Consider the following 18,971-nt stretch of genomic DNA (forward strand, 5'->3'; position numbering starts at 1 on the left):
GAGACAGTTTCCAATAGCCCTTAGTTCAGTGGATTTCCATCCCTGGATTAATATTTTGGGCACACTTCACAGCTTCAGTGTCCTATGAGGGTGGAATGGAAGAATTATCAGAAAGCAACAGATGGTTTAATGCTTCAGCCCTCCAGTCCTTCAAGGAGAGCACTCCCTACCTCCTGCTGAGTAGAAGGTGTACTTGGTGCTTCTCTTGTACATTCAGTGAGTAAGTTACAGGTTTTGCTTTGTGGAAGCAGAAAAACTTTGTACAAAGCTGGGCCTGAGTAAGCAAATACATAAAATAATTGTGAGAAACTACAGATTAAACTGATGTCTTGTCCTAAATGCTGAAGATGTACTTTGGTGGCTGGTTCATTCTCTGTTTGATCCCTGTTGCCGTTGGTACCCCAGGTAGCCAATGCTTGCAGGGTGCATTTTACAGCCTACACACAGCCTAATGCTTGTTTTCAAAATAGAAAAACTGTCTCAGTTTTTTCTTTAAAAAGAAAAATGACAGATGGCAGGTGGGGACTGAATTTTTAATACTCACAAAGATCAAGATGGTGTTTTAACATCTTCCTCTGCTTGAAAACTTGTTTGTTAGTTGTTCTGTGTAATAGTGTGTCTTGAGAAGTGTTTTGCGGAGATTAGGATGTATCTGGGGTTTGGAGGAGGTTCCTTTGTCATCTTGTCTGCCTCCCCACTCTCTTCTGACAATGTTTGTGCATTAGTTACCCATATCTGGGGAAGAGATACTGTCATGGTGACTTTTTTATCCTTTTTTTCAGCTGGACTCCTTTTGGAGGGGTTGGGGCTAAATTATATACACATTTTATTTAAAGCTGATGGGTGCCTTCTGTTGATAGCAGGAAAGCCTTGTGCGTTATGAGCTGCTGTTACATGCATAGTAATTTAGTCATCTGCAAGTTAATCTTGAACTTGTCTGAATGTTCTTGCTTTTTCTCTTTATGAGCCCCTCTCCGGAAGAGATTTCTGATCTTGTGAAATTATGTTTTTTCTTCTTATTAGAACAAATGTTCTCAGCTCTTCTGAGCTGTAACATCTCTTTATGTAAAAGATGTAACCATTTACTTCTGTCATCAGAAAAAAATTCAAAATGAGAAATAAAGGGCATAGTCTAAAAATTTTGATGTCTGTTTCATGCTGCTGAGATAACAATGGTTTTAGCTGGTTGTGTATTGAGAGTTATACTTGGAATGACAAACATGGTTCAAAGGTCAATGTTTGGAAATGCATGCAAACACTGCTGTTCAGATCATAGAAATACAGGAAAAATCAGCAGTACTGAAAGTGTATCAGTGTTAGTGTAATTGAAAGAATATGGAGCCTTATCTCACAGCATTTGGTGTTTATTTCCTCAGTTTTATTTTGAATTACAAAGACAAATTGCTTAGCATATCCAGGCTATTTTTTTAATGCTAGTCAATCCACAGTCAATATGAAACTTGACTCCCCACCTTGACCTTTAGTTCCCTCTTTCCCCTTTCTTTTTCTAAAAAGTAGTGTGAAGCGATATCTGCCTTAGGAGTACTTCCCAGAGCCCTGCTGTGTAGTTGTTAAGCCACTGCAATACTTTTTCGTGGTACAGAAATTGTGGTCTTCCATATGGTCCCCTGAGCCCCTTTGTATCCTTTCTGGCAGTTTCCAGTCCCTTTCTGTGAGCCTGCCAGAGACACCACAAATCAATCCTCTTCCCTTTTCCCCACTGGGTTTGAGACGGAAGCAGAACTGATTTACTGTTGAATAAGACAGCAAACTTTTGCATATTTATTTTTCATACTTTATTTTTACATTTTTCATTATTTACATCACTTAAGGAAACCATTTGCTGATGCTGAAAGCTGACACTCAACAGAATGATGTGGCCATACAACCAGAGGTCCTTTCCAACCCCAAATATTCTGTGATTCTGTGATTTTTGGGTTGTAGCTCCTGTGCAGACCAGTGGCACATACACACCCTGGAGTTCCTGCCCTTGGTGTGTACCAGCAGCGTGTCAAGGCAGGTGACTTTGCCCCCCCAGTCTGGTTGGTTGTGCAGAGATCAGTGGCCTCTTGTGCAGAGGTGAGCATCCTGAATGCCTTGGGAAAGAGCATTAGTACTCTGTTATCTCAGTGCTGCTTCAGAAGAGCAACATTCGAGTCCAGTCGTTGCTTTCGTCGTGCACATCCCTCCACATGCACTCCTAGAAGATGATGTTTTTCTTGGGGACTTACAAGCTAAGCCTTCCCTGCAGCACTGAAACCTGCAGCAAAGTACCTTTCATAAAGGAAAGGAGAAATAGTGAGATGGATTCTGTAAGGTCAAGAAGTCCTTTGAGCAGAGCTGTGTGCTGGCACAAGAGAAGTCCTTTTCTCAAGAGACCACAACAATCATAGGAGTATTTGACTATTTCTGTTATGTGAGAGGCAAAGCTACTTCTCATGCATTTGGGATCAAAGGATTCTTTTTCCTGCTCTGAAAAGAGCATGCTTTTGCTTTTGTTTCCAGAGTGAAGTGCAGCTTGATGTCTTTTTTCATGTTCTCCTGGTTATGCTGCTGCTATGTGATCTTACCTACTATAAAATCTAACAAAAACCTAAGTTCTCTTTGAAGTGAGAGAGAGGTTAACTGTCTGGATCAGATGCCCTTCTGTAATATTCCTCTATTGTTTAACTACCATATTTTTATATTATCTTTTTCCAAGTAGTAGGGAAAGAGCAGCATGAAGTTAGATATTGCTAATGATAGATGTAATGATAGATAATAGATATTAATGAAATACTGGATCCTACATGAAGTCCTTGAAAATTCCAGTTATCAGAATCTTTTGTTCAGTGATCTTGAAATGTGTCAGGCCAGGATCTTGGGGATTAGTTTTGTTGCACAGCAAAATCTAGACACAGGTAGTTCACCTTTATAGACTGGCATGCATCCTAAGACAGGGTTTGCTTCTGTGAGAGTGTATGTTTTAACTGCTGAGAACTTTCTACTACAAAGTAGAACACTGAAAAATATTGCAGACTTTTTAGAAAAAAAGCTTGCTCTGGGGAGAGGCTGCAAACTAGGCTTCCTGTCTATTTCTAGCCATTTAAAAGTAATTATTTCTGATTTTTGGAATTCAGTTTGGTAGGAAGGTTGTCCTTGTATGGTTTGGGTTTATCAATCTCACCTCTTGGGAAAGTTTACTTATTTTGTATTCTTTAAGTTAGCTTCTGGAATCAGCACTTGAAAATAAGTTATTTCATACTATATTCTGCAAAACTGAGCAGTACCTGAGCCTTGTTTCTTATTTTTGACCAACATCTGTACTATTTGTCATCTTCATTGGTTGGTTTTGCTGCAGCAGTAAGTAAATTTAAAATTGATTGCTGTCAAAGCCATTTTGTGTATAAATTAATAAATTCAGAGAAGATAGAAGGTAATGGAAAAGCTTCCAAAGAGCATAAGGAGGTGCAGCCAATTTGTGACATGCTAATGATTTAGTACCTGAATGGCTTCAACCTTTTGGGGGCAACTGCTCAGCTGGAGTATTGACTTTCATTGAAATCTCGGAAGCTGTCTGCCATTTAAGTTTCACTTTTTCCATGAGGATGATGTATAAGGGCTGGATATGAAAAGGAGAGAAAAGAAAGCATTTACTAATTTAAGAACTCAGCACTGAATGTGTCACTAGGCTTCAAGGCCCAATTGTAAACAGGGCTTTTGAAAGTAAGAAAAACTACATAGAAAACATGGGAAATTTTTACCTTTTTTCATTTCTTATTTAAGAGGGAGAGCAAATTGGTACACAGCTAAGCTGTCAGCTTCTGCTTCCAAATATTTAGGCTTCTGTGCTTTGATTTAAGGCCTTGGCTGTGTGTAGTTGTTTCTGCTCCATAGTAGTATTGTGCCCTTGTGAAAGCAGCCTCCCTCCTCCACTGCAAATATTGTGAGAAGGTCGGGGGGGGGGGTTTGTGTTGGTATAACTTCATTACAGTTCAGGCTGGTATATACCAAGATAGTCTCTAAAACACTTCAGAGCTGCATCTGCACTAAGTTTTATAGCCATTGGTCATTTTTAGAAAAAGCAAAACTGTGTCCTTGACTAAACTGCCCAGAAAAACTCTTTAAATGTAGCCCAGCTTTTCTATTGTGCCTCCATACAGACTAGTATACACTGCAAACTAAGTCCATCATACTGAATTACCACTTCATGTCCTCTTAAATGAGAATAAAGCAACTTCTTTCTTTACTGTGAATGCTGAATAAATACCTGCATAGATACAATATCTGGGAGAGGGTTTTTTTTTTAATTTCAGAATTAAATATATTTGGTTTTGTTGAGACTCTCTCCTGTTCCATGTATAAGTTGTTGCAGATTTTTTCAGGAGCTTTAAGAGCTCTTTCTCCCTCTTCCCCCCAATTACAGTAGCGTTCTCTCCATTTGTGAATCTGGTACTACAGGACTTCATTGATTTCCATCCTCTGATAGTTTGTCCTTGTGTGTGGTTTTGCTCAGCATGAAGTCTGTGTCTTTGAAGTTGATGAATTCTTCGTGGAGGCCACATGCACCGAATTGTTCACAGGGCGAGGAGGTGCCATGGTGGGGGAAGGGGTCACGACAGGCATTGCAAATATTCTGCAGCAGGATTTTGCATTAATTCTGCTGATATGAAATGTATTAGTATCTCCTGCTGAAATGTGATATTAATGTTTTTGCTGTGTGCAAGTGGATGATTGGATTGTCTGACATTTAAAAGTTCCTATTTATTACAGCTCTCGAGTTTGCAAGCTGCTGTTTGAGTAGAGTACATGGGTGGATGTATCCTGTTTGTATTTCTAATGGAGTATTTCATCCTAATGGATAAAATTATACATGAAAATAATCTTTAGCACAAAATCTACACTGTCTGCCTCGTTTCTTTTCTTTTTTTCATCATGGTAGATGTTGTCTGTATGACCTTAAAAAAAAAATCCTTATCTCATAAAAGAAAATAAATGCCTTTAGTCACATTACAAGGGAAAATGGTTCTGTTTCCTTGATCAGATTCAACACAACATCTTTGAAATTAATCTTGAAAAGTTCTCTGATTGATCTGGCTTTTTCTAGGTCACTGAGCTATATTTCCAAAGTGTTTATACAATCTATTGGAATCAATAAACAATTTAAACTGATGTAACTGCAGAATGTTTGCAAGTCCCAGGGAAAATTAAAAGTATGACAAAGAATACAGCTGTAGAAGTTTATTTCGTTTATCAGGACAAACAGTCATTGAAATGAAATGACTTTCCTTTCAGCACTGCAATATGGTAGTGACACCTTAATCACATAAATAAGTAGCTAGTCATTTTAAAGAGTCGTTACTGGTGATTTTGGGCAAATGGAATCCCTTTATTTATACTCCAAGAAGCTGTGCTATAAAGCCTGTTTTATAAAGTATTTCCAATAGGAGAGTTAGAATATCATAAAAAGGGTTCACTTCAGATTATAGTTGTTACATTTTAGGCATGATTTTATTTCAGTTTGCGTTTCGGTTGGTGTAAATATTAACATTATACTTTAAACGTGGATTAGACTCTATAGTTGTTACTAAAATTAGACAATAAAAATACTAGAAAAGCTAATTAAAAAGGAGCTGATACCGTTTTTAATCACACTTAAGCTTTTGATTTTATTTTTTTTTTGGTAAATGAAGTTTGGGGTCTGTGTGAGTGGCCAGCGTTTGTTATACCACAGCGCACACTAGTGGATTGATCAATAAAATCACCTGGAGAAAGAAATTTATTAGTTCATGAATTAAGTACTTAAATCTTCTTCTTCTTGCAGACATGGCCATGTATTTTCTAAGTGAATACAATAGCTAGCTGGGTTTTCTTTTACATTACAGGTAAATACATTTACCTCCAAGGATATTTGTAAATTTAAGGTTAATAACAATGATCTGAAATCTTACATAAGAATTTCATAAAATTTATTTCCCAAAGGCAATATATTCCAACTTCTCAGAGCCAGCAACCTGAATGTTGGAAGAAGAGCAGCTGCTGTATAAATAAGAGAAAATGCCATGACTTCATGGGTCTATCTTTTATTTGTCAAATGGGAAATGACTCACTCTTACTGCATCTAGGATGCAGATTTTTAAACATGCATTTCAGAAGTCCTTTAATATCAGTAAATGTTGTAAATCCTAATGGGAAGTCATAAGATGATAATACCACTCCTGCCCCTTTCCTTTACCTCTGTTCTTTTAAAAAAAAAAAAAAGGAAAAAGAAAGTTGTTTTTTTTTTACCAAAGCACAGGTGGTGATAGAGCACATGCATTGTAATGCAGTACATCAAACTGGGTTTGACTGCATTGGGGAAATGAATGTTCCTGCCTACTTAAGGGACTCACACTTCTGTTTTTTTAAAGGCCATGCTTTTCTCCTCTTAACAAAATCCACAAACCATTTTACTTTCATTTAGAAGAAGTTATGTGAGGTCTTTCAGTGCAACAAATCACTGGATTCTAGTGTGCAAAACAACTGTGCAGTGTGGATTTGCCATACATACTCCTGGGCTTGAAATTAATTGTAAATGCTCAGGATGCCAATACGAGTGTTATGGCCAGTCTTGTGAAGATTCTTGCCTGTAATGGTCCCAAGATAACTGTTAAAATCATTAGAAATATGGAAATACCTCCCCCAATGGATTATATGTTTTATCCTTTCAATATTGTGTCATTTCTTGGCACCCATTCTTGAAGAAAAATAGCAACATTCACAAATAGATGATTTGATTTAAGGAAATTCATAGATAAGCTGAAAATACTGGGGCTGTTTAGAACCAAGAGAGATATTTTGGAAAGATAAGCAACAAAAAGTGCACCTAAATAAGTTGATTAGATAAAAGAAAATAGAAGAAAGTTACTCAAAAGCAGAGAACTGGTCACTTTCTACTAATATTTCAATCTGTCTCTCTCATAATAGAAGGGCTGATCCAAAGGATTGCAAAGAATTCTGTGCCCTTCCTGTAACCTTCAAGGCAGCCTGGCACTGCCCATTTTCAGGATCCTGCTTCCATTAATTTTAACACTGCAAGGCTACTGTTTTGTATTGAATCTTTCTATGTGTATACTTGGTTTGTTCTTTTTGGAAGGAGCTGTACAGTTCTTTAGCTGTGTTGAAATTTCTGGAGGTTTGGTGAAGGTGAACTAAGCCAGGCACGATCAGACTGGGGATTTGAGAGTGATAGACTGGATAACACAGGGAATGTGATAAACTGGAGAGAAGAGGGCAGGAGGACTTGCAGTCCCAATCCCACAAACCTGCTCAGAGCCCACTGTGGAATCTCAGGGTTCAGGGTCATGATGTTTCTCCACTGCAGTAAATTTGTGAAGGCAGCTGTCAAAGTATTGTTGCTGTTCCTGGTGCTCCTGATCCACTCAGGGTATGGCAGCTCTGCCCTGCTGTTGGCTGCTGTTCCATGAGCTGGGATTGCAGTGGCACGGCTTTGCCAGCTCACAGCTTGCCCAGTGACCCCTGTTCATGTGATGATACCATATCATGAGTTTTTATTTTCTTGGTGCAAATTTAAGTGAGGAAACACTGAAATGAAGGTGCACAATCTTCATTTGGCACCTAGTTTCTATCCATTGTGATGAGATTGAGTAAGTAAGCATTTAATAACTTTTCCCCAATAATTCTTTCCTTATATTGATGTCCTTTTTTTTAAAAATACATTTTTTAATGTACTAACACGTGATTGGTGTGTAAATGATTCTGTTCTTAAAATCTTATTTACCTCCCTTAACGGACTGAGAATAACTATTGATATGAAATTTCTGGCAGCTTCTGGACTTCTTGAGAAGGATGAGGGGTTTTTTTTTAGTAAGATGGCAAAAAAATGTGATCCAAAACGTAAAAGGGTAAAATCTAAAAGTAGCTATTAGTTTCGAGTTACTCATACCAAGCAAGCAACCTGGTTTTTAATGTAAAAAAGCAACTTAAAATGCAGTCCCTCTTATGAAATAAAAGACGTTGAATTTGCAGTGCTCTAACTCCATGTGTTTTCCAATTTGCACACACTGGGGTTATCTTCCTGTTGATTTTTTCCAGTGAAAATAATTCCGTGTGTGCAATACTTCCTTTAAAGAGAGGAAAATGAAACCTGATCACTGGGAATAGTATGGCTTTTCTATTCTGTAGGGACAATACTCAAGTTACAAAATGATCAACATTTTCCATGTTTTGCATCTTCTGTTGGTGTTGTGGCTGCATACTGTTTATGCAATGCTTTGAAATGTTTCTTTACTTGTACCCCAGAGGAGAAAAAGAATCAAATCTAAACACTGTGCATGTTCCAAATAGAAGGAAGTAATACATGCTTCATAATTACAAAAAAAAAAAAGGAAATCTGAGCTGAAAGCATGTTTGAGCTTTTCAACAAGAAAATATTTCTTCTCTTTGTTTTTCTTCTTGCAGGTTTAGCTCTGGTTGGCCTTCACCAGCAAATGGAGATGAGATCCATAAAAGAGTGAAAAATATTTTAAGGACACACAGTGCTAGGCAGCGCCTAATATTTGTAAGTAAGACTGCAAACTCAATCCTTTCTTTTCTCCAAAATGGCTGAGGAAGAAAACTGTGCCTACGGTCTTGGATTTGTTATAGTGCTGTCCTTTGAGACAGCCTTGATTGTAGAAATATGGATTCAGTGTGTGAGCTGAACTGTTTCACACTGATTTCAGTAGCCTCGTTATGTGTAGCCTTTATGGGCAACTGGTACCTCTCATGGATTATTGAGGTCAATTACATTTGGTTTTATTTTTTTTATATCTGGTTCTCCACTTCCAATCTAAGCAAAAAATATGTTACTGATGTCTAGAACATCAAGGTTAAACATGTTGTGCAGCTGCACATCAGCAGCTGCTTGTATCCAGCTGTTTATAGAGCTAATATTATTCTTCAGATGTGTGTTTTTTTCCCTAATTACCTGGCTTTCAATGAACAGAGCTCTTTATCTAATGAGATTATGCCTGGGATCAGAATATTTTGCCCTTGATGAAATTTTGAAGTGTGGTTTAAAACAGACAAAAACTTTTCCTGTTGTGATTTTGAGAAGCACGGTTGTGGCACAGCACAAGCCAACGCATTGTACCAACTGAGTAACAACATTGTTCATCTGCAGGGAATTTAGGGTCTTCAGTGTGAGGTGAGGTAAAAGAAAGGTAAGATGAAAAGGATGTAAGAATGAGAGGTAGGTAAGATTAGGATTAGAAGCTCTGGTGAAATTATCATGTCCCCAGATTCAGCCATGTTGGGCAGCTCCTTGTCTCACCTCATTTTTGTCTAATCTGATTATTTTCTCATTTCTGTCCAATCTTCATTTTTAGCTTAGTTGTGGGTTTTGTTTTAAACTCAGAAAAACCTTTTCTCATGCATACTAAGACTTTGATCTAGTTCTTGCTGTACCTCCCTGAGTTTGTATATGAATGTTGTGATTTTGTGAGCTGCTGCCTCTCAAACAGAAGATGCCCATCACATTTCAGAATAGGTACAAATCATGTAAAATGCTTCTTTGATGTTTCAATGAACTTAAGATAACAAATTGGATTTCATGACAGTGCAGCACCTACATTTAATGAAAGTTTGCACAGCCTGAACTATCTCCAGTGGTCCTTGACTACTTCCCTTGAACAGCAGACCATGACTTTACGATAAAAGATTTACTAGTTTGTTATGAGAGTTGGATGGTTGGTTACACGGTCTCTCCATACACTTAAAAAGACTGTGAAATATAATAATGGGTAAAGGAATTCAATCATTTTTTCCTATTTACTTTTTTTGCTTATATCCTTTAAAAGTTCCACTCTAGAGTGACTTATGCAGCAATTCACTTGTTACTGCAGTACTGCACAAATGCACACGACTTTGCAAACATTGTGTTGGTTTCTGCCCTAAAAATCCAGCTGTTAGGGTATTGGGTCTTTAATTACCAATTTAGTCAGAGCAATGCTGGTAAAGGACCGTTTATCTCACTCCATTTTCTTCCACTGAGCAAAAGGATGCTACAGAGAAGTCTTGTGGTGTTTGATAGTTGTGTACAGCTGACTTGTGAATGCTGTGCTAACAGCGGCTGACCTGATTAAAAAAAATAGAAAAAAAAAATCAGTTCTCCTTGCAGTGAGTACTGTAAAATACACCAGGATTGGTTGTACTTCCCAGATGGCCCAAAATCTAGGCTGTGTTGGTGCACAGTGGGTGGATGAGGTAAATGGGTCATTTTTAAAGTGAGGGAATAGTAAAGCAAGTGTGCTCACAAAGTGGTGAGCAGAGTTTGGCTCCAATATAGAGCCTTTTCCAAACTTTGGAAGGTTAGAAAGTATCTCTTATTCTGTTTCATTCCAAAGATCCTAATGCTAAATCGCCATTCCCCAAAAGCACCCAGCTGTGTCTTCCGAACTTTCATTTTCATAGTGTTCTGTAAAAATAGTGTGACTAGAGCTCTGCTGCAGATTCCTTAGGGTGTCCACTGTAGCCTTCTGCTGTGACATTCTGACAGTATCGTAATGTTTCCATCTTTTTTTGCTTTCCTGAACATAATTTGCCTCTGGCAAATGCTGCAGAGTTTTATTTACCACTGTACCCCATTTCCTCTTCAGTGCTTTGTAGTCTGTGACTGCTGAAGGAAGAGAACTTTCCTGTTTATAAACACACTTATTACCTTGTATTTCACCACAATAAATTCTCTTAGGTTTTTCCTCATCCATACACCTGCTGTTCAGCTTATTCTGCATCTTATTGCCATCTACCGCTATATTTATTGTCTTTTCTCCCGGTTCTGTGTTACCAACAAGTGTGATTATTTTTACTGTGCAGTCTTTTTTCCAATTATTTCTCCTATAGCATGAAAGATGACTTTGTTTACTAATCCTTACAGCAATTGGCTTCTGCTGAAAGCATCACTTGGTATCACCTCTTAAGTAGGGTCTTTGCTCTTCAGAGTAGAGTGAACGTGGTTGTGTGTGGCAGAATTTCTACCATCCCATCTCGGGTGAGCAGCTGGCTCCCTCCATGTGAGGTGTTTTGTTTCTTACTTACTTAAGAGGGCAAATCTGGGTTAATTAATCTAGATATCATTTGGAAGGTAAGACTGCATTCTAACAACTCCTAAGAATAGCACTGAAGGGTCATTAAGGGTATCAGATATTTTTTGAAGTTGAATAGGTGTGTACTCAGTCCTCTATATGGAATCAAAGTATTCAGATGTGTAAAATGCTTCTGTCTGGTGAAATGCATGAAATGGATAATGAGAGATCATTATGAATCATAATAAGTTTTAGGTTCTTTTTCCCCTTTTCTGCAAGAAATGAAAGTAAAGCAGTGGGCAGTAGGTTTCATAACATTTTATCAACATGTTTGTTGGGGGTTATTGAAGCTTGTGCTGTCTGCATAATACTCTAGATCTACACTGTCTAGAAATTCTTTCCAGTTTATTACCTTAAAATTATTGGCTGAATTGTACTGAACTTAATTAAAAGCATTCACAAATGGCATTTGGCTCATTACACTTTGTCCCTTTCTCCCCCAAGAAATATAAGTTACTTTAATAGTCTTCTAAATGGAAAGAAAGTATTTTTGAAATGAGATCATTGTAATCAGAAACCAAGGTAATGAGAATTTGATTTCTGGGTTTTTATGTTTTTGGTTTGTTTGTTTTTTTAGGATGAGAGTAACTCATCAAAAGGAGACGTGACTAAGACAAGAGAATCTTCACATAATGCGCCTTTATCCATGAGTGAACTGCAGAGCAGGTATGGAGTTTTTCTCTGACCAAGACAGAACAGTCATACTCAATATTGCCCTTTAAATGTAGCTAAAAATTTCTCTTCCCATTTTAGTCTGTCATATATTGCACAAGGAAAAGGCTTCTGTAGGAGTTAGTCATACCAAGCTTTTTCACCTAAAAGCAAAATGCAGTTAAATATAATTATGCCTCTGATGTTGTTTTGGCACTGTAAGTGCCTAAGCCAATATAGTGTTCATAAAACACTGATTTTGGAACTGGACTTGGTAATAAAAGTGATTCTTGGGCAGTAGTTTGGGGATTTTATCAACCGGAGAGCAAATGTCACTTTTAAAATAATCAACTGGTTATTTGGTTATTTTTTTTAAACTACAGAAGTGCAAAAAGAAGTTGAAACTTATTTATTAATATGGTTTGAGGCTGTTGCATTGGTTTGTTCCTTTTTTTTTTTTTTAAACTCAAATGTGGAAAAAAGCGTTTTCAAAAAACACATTAAATTTATATTTCATAGTTTAGTGATTCAGCATGTTATTTCAGAAGCTGTCTTGGAAACCTGAGGTCTTAAAAACCTGGTTTGTTTAGGTTAATTACTATATGTACTCCTCACATACATGACTAGGGTTTCATTTCAATATTATAAAATGCTGAATTGATTTTGACAACTTCTGTAGCAGAAGTTATCAATATTGATGTTCTCGTGCACACAGTATTTTGTACAACGTTTTGGGTACTTGTTGGAGGAAAGATACTAAGTAATGTAAATCTTTTCTGGGCTTCTATGGCTTTTCTGGTTTTCTTTATATTAAGAGAGAAATCCTAGAACTGTGGTGCTATATTTGAGAGGTGTTGCCATTAGGAAAGAAAAGGTTTTATTTTGGTAATTAAATGTGACACGGTGTTTTGTAATGAAGGCGTCCCAAACCATCACTGTAATACCACTGAAAGGAGGGTATTTCAATATGGGCATCATAGTGAACTTCTGCTTGCAGTTTGTAAGCTCCAAAAAGTTCATTTATAGCTTGCTGGCTGTTTTAGCAGTTCCTGTGGTTTGTAATCACCTCTGTGCAAGGGATCTAGTTACTCAGATTTTCATATGCACGTGAAGCTGCTGCTGCAGTTGTGTATCCCTGTACCTGTGCTCACTCCTGTATTCTACGTGTAGCCTTTTTGCTCCCTTTTCCTTTGTCCTGACAGCTGGTGCAATTAAATTGTGTAGGATGTGTTTGTGAGAGAGAAAGTGCAAGTTTTTGTTTTGAGGCAGCTTTGGGACTTTGAGATTGATGCTGAAACTGCAGACCATGAAAAAATGAAAAACAAACCCTAATACTACAGAATCCTGAAGTGATGGGATATGAAATGTGGCACTCAAGTTGGGAAAGGATTGCTCCTTGGGTTTAGAGGCCGGCAGCACTGGGGATGAGACATAAAAGGCCTCGAGGACAGTCTGATTGCTGAGTCTTTGCCACAGTGCTCATAAACAGGATACAAGGACAGAGACAGAGTTCATGGAAGGACATGGTACTGTCGACCAAATTTTGGCAGTAAAGTAGATGGATGATTGAAAACCACTGGGAGTAAGGAAAAGGTCTGTGTTTTGTGAAATATTTAGTATATGATTCACTCAGAAAAGAACTTCTGGGACTCTTAAAGGAGATGTATGAGGGAACAAAAGCATATGACAGGTATTTCAGAGCAGGGAGTTGCGTGCAGAAATCCTGCTGTTAATATGATTTGTGAGTGTAATTCCCAGATTGCTTAGCTCAGGTCGTCAGCTGGTTTCCAGCTGAGACAGGAGGACTCTTCCCTAGCTTGGCTGTATCTTTGTCCACACCAGTGCCAGGTATCTCATGCACAGGGACTGGCTAATGGAAACACATACAAACACATCCCTCCCTAAAGAGAAGGGAAAATTAAGTTTATGTTTTCTTGTAAGTCTTTGTCAGTACCAGAATAAGGAACTTGTGGAAGTTACTGTTGGGTTTTGAGTCTTTCCTTTACTGCAGTGGTTGGAGTTTTAGTGTCTCTAGGTACATTCAGCTTTTAGGAGAAGAAAAGGCAAGCACAAGGCTGCCCGCAGGAAATGGATTCCAAGGAAAAGAGTGTCAGAGCTGTTTGTTGTACAGTTACAAGTGCCACTCCTAGTGCTGTGCTCACTGGTTGGCCTCAGAATTCTCCATCAGAAGTGAGGTACCATGAACTGCAGAAAGGAGGAGGTGAAACTTCAGTTGTTGATGAGTCCCCAGGGTATTGACTTGTCTGCATTTCACATAGGCCTGTATAACTTCTGTATTGATTTTACTGTTTGGTGTGTTGGTTTCTTTGTGTCCAAACTGTGAAGCACAGTTCACTCGGGATGATAAACAGTTTTAATTTGCTTCATGATATTGACTGACTTTAAATGTTGGAGCTTTTTTGAATAAGTGTGAAAGTGGCCTTTCTCCCTTTTTAATATTGGAACTACTCACAGGTCTTGTTGTTTTCATTGGTGTAGGTTGGCATCACCCTACTATTTGAATGTAAGAAATCTAAAAGCAAAAGCTGTTCCTTCTTTTGTTTTCCATGGGACAGTGGAAGGTCAGGGATGTGAATTTAGAAAACTGATCTGATATTTTCCTCTTCTTCCCTCACTGTTTTCCATTCTTGAAGTGAAAACTTTGTGTTTTGATGCAGTGAGGTACAAGTGTGTTCATGGGTCCTTTGGCATAAGGTTTCTTTCAATTTTATATGTTGGCTGATATTAACTTGAGGACGAAGTTTTAAGTACTGCTTTGATCATAAAAGACACTATCATTAATAAATTATATGTATATAAGAAACTGTAAAGCTTCCCTGTAAAATGTAATCCATTTCCTAAGTGAAGATGGTCACTATAAGCTTCGCACTTCCAATTTCATTTCCCAAACTGAGAACATTCGCAAAAGGCTGAAGATAACTCAGTCCCAATTTTTAAGTGTCTTCAGTGCCTAAATCTCTGAGCAGACATGAAAAACGTCACCTCAGTAGTCATTTTTTGCTGATGAATTTTGAGCTACTTGTTTCATGCTTTATTACAAGGAAATTGCTCATTTAATTATATGACACAGTCCTTTGTTTTGAAAGTATCAAGAGGAGGCAAATAGTCATGATGTTTAGATATGAACGCCTCAGAGTTGTCAGTGTTTTGTAATGATTTTCAGAGTATAAATTTCACTTCATGGGTCTAGGAAATAATTTCTCAAAGCAACTGAAGGATGAGCCTGTATTTGTGTTTAGTATTAAAACAGTGACACAGAAGATGGGGTGTGGAAGGAACACTTGATTGCCACTATATCATAATGTATTTGGTAGAATACTTATTCCAAGACGCTTCCGATAGAGCACTTTACAGCTGCAACCACAGTAATTTAATATACCCCTGATAGATTGTCTTCATATTGAAATAGCTCCTTGTGGTTACAATTTAACCTTCAAAGGACACAAAAATCCTACTGTGTTGCTCTTGCCTAGTCACACAGCCTACAAAAATAGAGCAAAATTACTGCATGTTCTCAGAAAATTAATTCTCTTTCTGTTTGGGAGGCTTTATAAAGCGTAGTCAGGTAAGTGGGGGAGAATTTGTGTGAATGAATAAGTTGTGGTTCCCATTTCTTAGAAGTAGCTGCAGTGCAGTTTTTGTTTCAGTTTGTACAAGGTAATATGTGCTTAGCAGCTCTGCATTTGTATTTCTGCTGGGTTTGTGCCTCTGATTCCTCTTCCATGTCTTGTTTCTTATCTTCTTTCCTTTGACAGTTCACCAGTGCAGCAGAACGATCCTGTTCCCTTGGATGATGGTGAATATCGGTCCAGTCGTGCAGCTGTGTACAAAGAGAAGCCTCACAGAGCGATCTTTGAAGAGAGCCTCGGAAAAATATACAAAAACATGTACCAAAAAGTTGCTGGCACTGTTTCAGACCAAAAAACACATTCCTGATAGCAACTCACCTGAAAATGCACAGTACACAGTGTTCATATTTGTAACTAAACCTATTTTTATATAAGAATATTTTTACTCTATTTTTAAGGTGCCATTATGGTTGGGCAAGGTTTTGGAAAAATGGGGTTTTGGACTGTGTTGACATAAACATCCACCCCCCAAAACAAAGGAACAAAAAATCCCCAACATCAAGCCCCTCCATGGTTAAGCAAGATGGTATTGTTCCTTTGAGACTATGAAAATAGAGTCATTTGAAGATTAATAGGTCTGCTGGACATTCCTCTCTGACATCAACTCAGGTTTCAGCTGCAGCCAGTTCTTATTAAATAAATAAAACTATTTAGTAACATAAACAGAATTGGTTGAAGAAACAACCAATGCTAGTGGTCAGAGAGGGGGTCTAAAGGGGAGGGTGAATGTGAGGGGTGTTTTAAAAGCGACCCATGTGGGACAAAGGGAATTGTTTTCTAGAAAATTGCCTTTGAATTGTTTATTTTGGAGAAGGGCAGAAATGCTTGTACTGTAGGACCTATAGGCGTGTTTTTGAAGTGGTTTCAAGCACCTTTAGCAACAAATATTCTAATACTGTGAAATTTTAAAAGAAACCCACCCAACCCAGCAGTCTTTGTATCAGATGAAAGGTCATGTTCACACACCCTTTGCATTTGAAAGATTCCAGGTTCTCCTGAATGCAGCCGTGACATTTGCCAATTTACCTGTAATTTTAAAAATTATGAATAACAAAGCAGTGTGCAGGGGGAAAGACTAGAGCTAGTGAACAAGCTACTTGTGTTCTGCACAGGCCTTCTGAAATTCCTGCATCACAATCCCACCTAATTTGGAGCCTGTCCTTCCCAGTCTGCTGGGATCCTGTTGGCAGAAATCGCTTCGTTTTTGCTAAAGGCCACCAAATGTTCATCAGCAGTTCGATGCTCTCCCCGGGGATGGAACCTTTTCAGCCTTGCGTTGAGCAGATCCCACATTAGCAGACCAGGGCAAATTGCCCATCTCTTGAAAAGCAGAATGTTTTAAAAGGGCAAGAGTGTCCATCTCCCGCTTCCTTTCAGAATGGGGGAAAAAACAAATGCCTGTTCTGGCTCCTTCCCTGTCTGAGCGAACAGATTCAGTTACACCGATGCCATTTTACCTGTTTGATTGGATAAAGGATAGAGCTGGGAGTACAGATGGCAGAACATATGACTGTAACCTGCCAGCATGCCTAGATAAACAAAAAGTTGGTCTACTCTGCCTTCCATCCTTTAATGCTGAGACAACATAATTGATTTGAGAAAGCAGTTGGTGAGCAATTATGCTGGTGGGAAAGCACGTTGAAAGGCTGTGTGCTTCTGTTTCAGGAAAGGGGACTCTCAGAGGAAGTGTCTCACATATAGACATTTCTATTCCTTGTAACTGTTAAAGCAGTTGAAGTGGATTAACACTGATAACTTCCTGTCCCTGATGCCACCTAGCACATTAGTGCTTTCAAAGGGCATTAGTTGCACAGTCTTATGCTATGGAGAAGTGTGGAGTCATTCCATGAAGTGAAAAGTAAAACTTCCCCAAGCTGTGCCCCTGAAGGCTTGGTGGCCATGGAGTGTTGTTCTACCAGTACCTGGTGTTCATGGGCCTATTCCTGTGATCCCCTATTGGTCCATAAAGGAATAGTTTTCTTGCTGTTCAGGAAAGGTATATTGAAATGGATCCTAAACAGCTAGTGCAGATTCTGAGAGATACTTTCCAAGCTTTTGGTTTAAAAGTAATCTATTGAAATCTAAAGGTTGTTGCAGTTTCCTGTTTGTGTTTGAGCTATAATACTCAGTGTTATTCTTATGGTATCCTGCAGTTTTCATTCAATATTTTCTGTGTATTCCCTTCCCAGTCTCACAGTCAAGTAGAAGTTACTTCTGAAGATTGGCTGCTCCCCTTTGGACTAATCTGGTTCTGTGACATAGAAAACCTGTTTGATTTTTCCCTCCCCAGTAATCCAGCAGATTTTAGCCCCTGTTTGTTCGATGTGTGAGAAAACCTGAATGCTGAAGCTTTGTTTTTGGGGGTTTTTGTATGGATGAGTAAAGACACAGGTTGCCATCAATTCAAGACAAAAGGAGGAGATGAGGAAAGTTGGAGGCCACTGTGAAAAAGCAGAGTAGTGTTCTCAAGGGGTCCATAGGAATATCTGAGGTGTATCTGTTTAATTCCCCTAACTAAAAAAAGGAAGCATATGGTAATATGTCAACTTTCAGTTTTCATCAAAGATGAAAACATTTTCAGCAAAGTTGAAAACTGGATGGGAGAAAATAGTGTCATCTATTGAATTTTGACCAGTAGGAATATTCTCAGGGTAGCCTTCTTATGCAACATAACAACAAATGAAGCAGACAGACTCTGTGTTTGGCCCTGGTCCAGCTGTGAGGGGAGATGGTGTGTATAATGTCTCTCTGAATCAGCTGCTGCAGGATATGTTTCTCTCTTGGGTCAGAGTCATTCCACAGCTTATACGCCGTGATACAGCAAAGAGTGTTCTCTTCCAAGCGCTGTGCTGGAAATCCAGTTTGGTTGATGGAAAACTTTTCCCTGAAATGTGACTTAAGACCCAAATTACTCCAATCTGTCCGTAAAATCTGCAAGCCACTTTGTTTTCAGAAGCACTTGGCCCCTTCCCTGTTTGCTGAGCTAACCCTGCCATTAATACACACACGAGCACGGCTGTTCCTGTGCTACTGCAGCATGTGATAAGTGAAGGTTCAGGCAGTGAACCAACACAGTAATAAACTGTAATTGTTTAGTGCACCTTGCCTTCTAATACAATTTAAATCCCTCCTATCAAATGCAAATTTCTAGGTTCCTAAGTGGAGCTTTAAATAGCATTTTCTATGCTCGTTCCTTATCTTTTGCCATCCACAAAGTTGTTAGTGACAGTGGGATGGCAGAATTCCACCCCTGTCATTTTGCCTCCTAAAGGAAAGCTGCCTACTCAAATCTAGAAATAATGGGCTAGATTAAGAGCGAATTAGTGTTTTTCTGTAGAGTCTGTGTCTTTCTCTTGCCCTCCCCAAGTTATAATAACCCATGAGCATTCTCACCAAATGCTGTTCAGCATACAGTGATGCTTGCAGGATGCAACCAGTGCAAAATTTTATCACTGTCATTTTAATAAGTCAGAGCCTGCTTTCTACTTGTTCCCTTCCATCTCTCCTGTGACTGACTTGGTATAGTTTAGGATCTTGGGGTGGCTTTAGGGAAACTACTTGCCTGCAT

At 38.5% G+C, this 18,971-nt stretch overlaps 1 protein-coding gene across 5 annotated transcripts in view; it reads left to right on the forward strand.

Annotated features, from left to right (window-relative positions):
* The window catches only part of SPATA6 (spermatogenesis associated 6), a 39,021-nt gene extending 21,032 nt beyond the window's left edge, over nucleotides 1-17,989 (forward strand). For 3 of the 5 annotated variants that reach the window (XM_027683068.1, XM_027683067.1, XM_027683069.1), the window contains 3 exons: nucleotides 8,440-8,539; nucleotides 11,680-11,768; nucleotides 15,530-17,989. In XM_027683068.1, coding sequence (XP_027538869.1) covers nucleotides 8,440-8,539; nucleotides 11,680-11,768; nucleotides 15,530-15,710 — 370 coding nt within the window. In that variant the 3' untranslated portion in view covers nucleotides 15,711-17,989. The other 2 variants (XM_027683071.1, XM_027683070.1) reach the window with 2 other exon arrangements.
* The last annotated feature ends 982 nt before the right edge of the window (nucleotides 17,990-18,971 follow it).

The sequence above is a fragment of the Neopelma chrysocephalum genome, unplaced genomic scaffold (assembly GCF_003984885.1).
Source record: "Neopelma chrysocephalum unplaced genomic scaffold, ASM398488v2 Primary Assembly neopelma1_64, whole genome shotgun sequence".
Taxonomy (NCBI): Eukaryota; Metazoa; Chordata; class Aves; order Passeriformes; family Pipridae; genus Neopelma; species Neopelma chrysocephalum.